Source organism: Echinococcus granulosus, assembly GCF_000524195.1.
Source record: "Echinococcus granulosus chromosome Unknown EG_S00281, whole genome shotgun sequence".
Classification (NCBI taxonomy): Eukaryota; Metazoa; Platyhelminthes; class Cestoda; order Cyclophyllidea; family Taeniidae; genus Echinococcus; species Echinococcus granulosus.
In genome coordinates, this window is record NW_020170661.1 from 16,442 (window position 1) to 18,238 (window position 1,797).

The 1,797-nt window shown below is 43.9% G+C and overlaps 1 protein-coding gene across 1 annotated transcript in view; it reads right to left on the reverse strand. All coding sequences in view use genetic code 11, as the record gives it.

The window, feature by feature from the left end:
- EGR_10840 (hypothetical protein) overlaps window positions 1-1,797 on the reverse strand; it is a gene marked incomplete at both ends in the record, with an annotated part of 6,151 nt that overhangs the window by 3,164 nt on the left and 1,190 nt on the right. The window contains one exon of the mRNA XM_024500089.1: window positions 1,228-1,372. Coding sequence (XP_024345495.1) covers window positions 1,228-1,372 — 145 coding nt within the window. The remainder of the gene's footprint in view (window positions 1-1,227; window positions 1,373-1,797) is intronic.

Genomic DNA, 1,797 nt, shown 5'->3' on the forward strand with positions numbered 1-1,797 from the left:
AAGTTTTAAACAAATAGACGAGGTATTGCAAGTGAAAAGGCTGTTAGTTACGAGCATGTCCTCCACTCCAGGTCCTTTTTCCTGCCATTGCATTTCCCACATATGGGGGATGTTGGAGACAGAAAAGGTGCCACTGTTCAGTGAGACCTTGAACGCATGTCATTTAACTTGCCACGATTTCACGCCGCCTTTAACACATCATTGTTGCCATGCCCAGTCAACAATTTCTTCATTTCACCTCACCCTTGCATGACCACCCACTTTGTGGGAATGCGAATGGGGCAGCATTCGAAATCGCCTGTTTGATGAGAATGTGACGAATACCATTATGTTAAGTACAAAGACTGTTGGTGGTTTCATTGCCACGATATGTTATTGAGGACAGAGGTGGTGAACAGAACAAGTAACTTCATGGCTTGGTAGGAAAGCTCACACAGACCTCGAAATTTTCAGCATAAGTCAGACATGAATAACGGTTGGTGGTTTGCAGAAAGACTATACAATCGCAAAAATCCTACCAACTACCTGTGCGGAATGACTGGTGCAATCATATGAGGGGATGGCTGCTGCTTTCACTGGGTTTCGTTTGTCTTTTTCGAGGGTCACTTTCTTTTCCTGCATACATTGTTGCCAACCCCATTACTACGAGTCCATCACATCCGCTCTACTATCTCCAGTTTGACTGACCGGATGGCACTCTCATCGCACCTCTCTGCAGCCCTACCCGATTACCTTCCTCACGATGGCAACCGACTCCATGTTCTGCCGTCGTAGTGTGTTTAAGCTAATGGGACTGAGCACTGCCCTGCATGCGTGTGATCCCACGTGGTGAGCAAGTCTTCATGAAGCCCCTATCAAAGTCGCAAGCGTTTTGTCAGGCAGTTCTTTGGTAGTGGCAAGGCTGCATCTTCGTTCAGCCAAAAAATCGCTACAAGATTATGACAACAAAACCTCGTGTAAGTAATACATTGTCTTGATAGAGCACACAAATATGATCAAGGTGGAAGGAGTGAAGGTAGGGAGACTTGTCTCAATCTGTTTCCATAATCTGTTGCATGTTTGAGTGCGAGACATCTAGACGGCGATCTTAATTGTCCAGACGTCTGAGTAAGGCAAGCGTTGGGGCATGTGCTTACGGGATTGGTGACTACACTGCTGCATTCATGAGACACTCCTACTCTTGTCTAGTCTTTGTATCCCGACTGACCTTGGTCTTGTAGTAAATACCATCAAAATGTAGTCTATCCATATCAGACTCTAACCAATCCGGGCAAATTAAATGCACCCCTGGCTTTGAAACCTTCTCTAATGCTAGGAAGTGAATAAAAACCGAGGAATGTTTACTGGGGCTGTGGTCAGTGAATATTATCGGCTAAGATGTTAATAAGAATTTTGCTCTCTTTTTAATATATGCTTCATATTTCTGTATTTGTTGAGGCAAGTCAGTAGACAAGAAACAAATAAAGAAGCAGTTATGCTATCCTTTTAGCTCATGCATTACAATAATTTATCCTGGGCATCTGTAAACACGTTGGTAGCATTTGTTTGTCGTATTTGAACTGCACAGACGTCGTTTGCGTCTTACAAACAAAGTGGCATAACATCGACCATCATTTAAGTATGTGGAATGTGTCGTAGAGCCACGAGACCTTTACCAGGGACGAAATAGGACAGGATTCGCCGACAGGATAAGTATTGCCGATGCAGGGCAGGGCTGGTGTTTACTGACATACTGTAGTCAAAGCCCAAAATATTGTTTTTCTTTTGGATACCCAACCGGCTCTATGTAACATAATA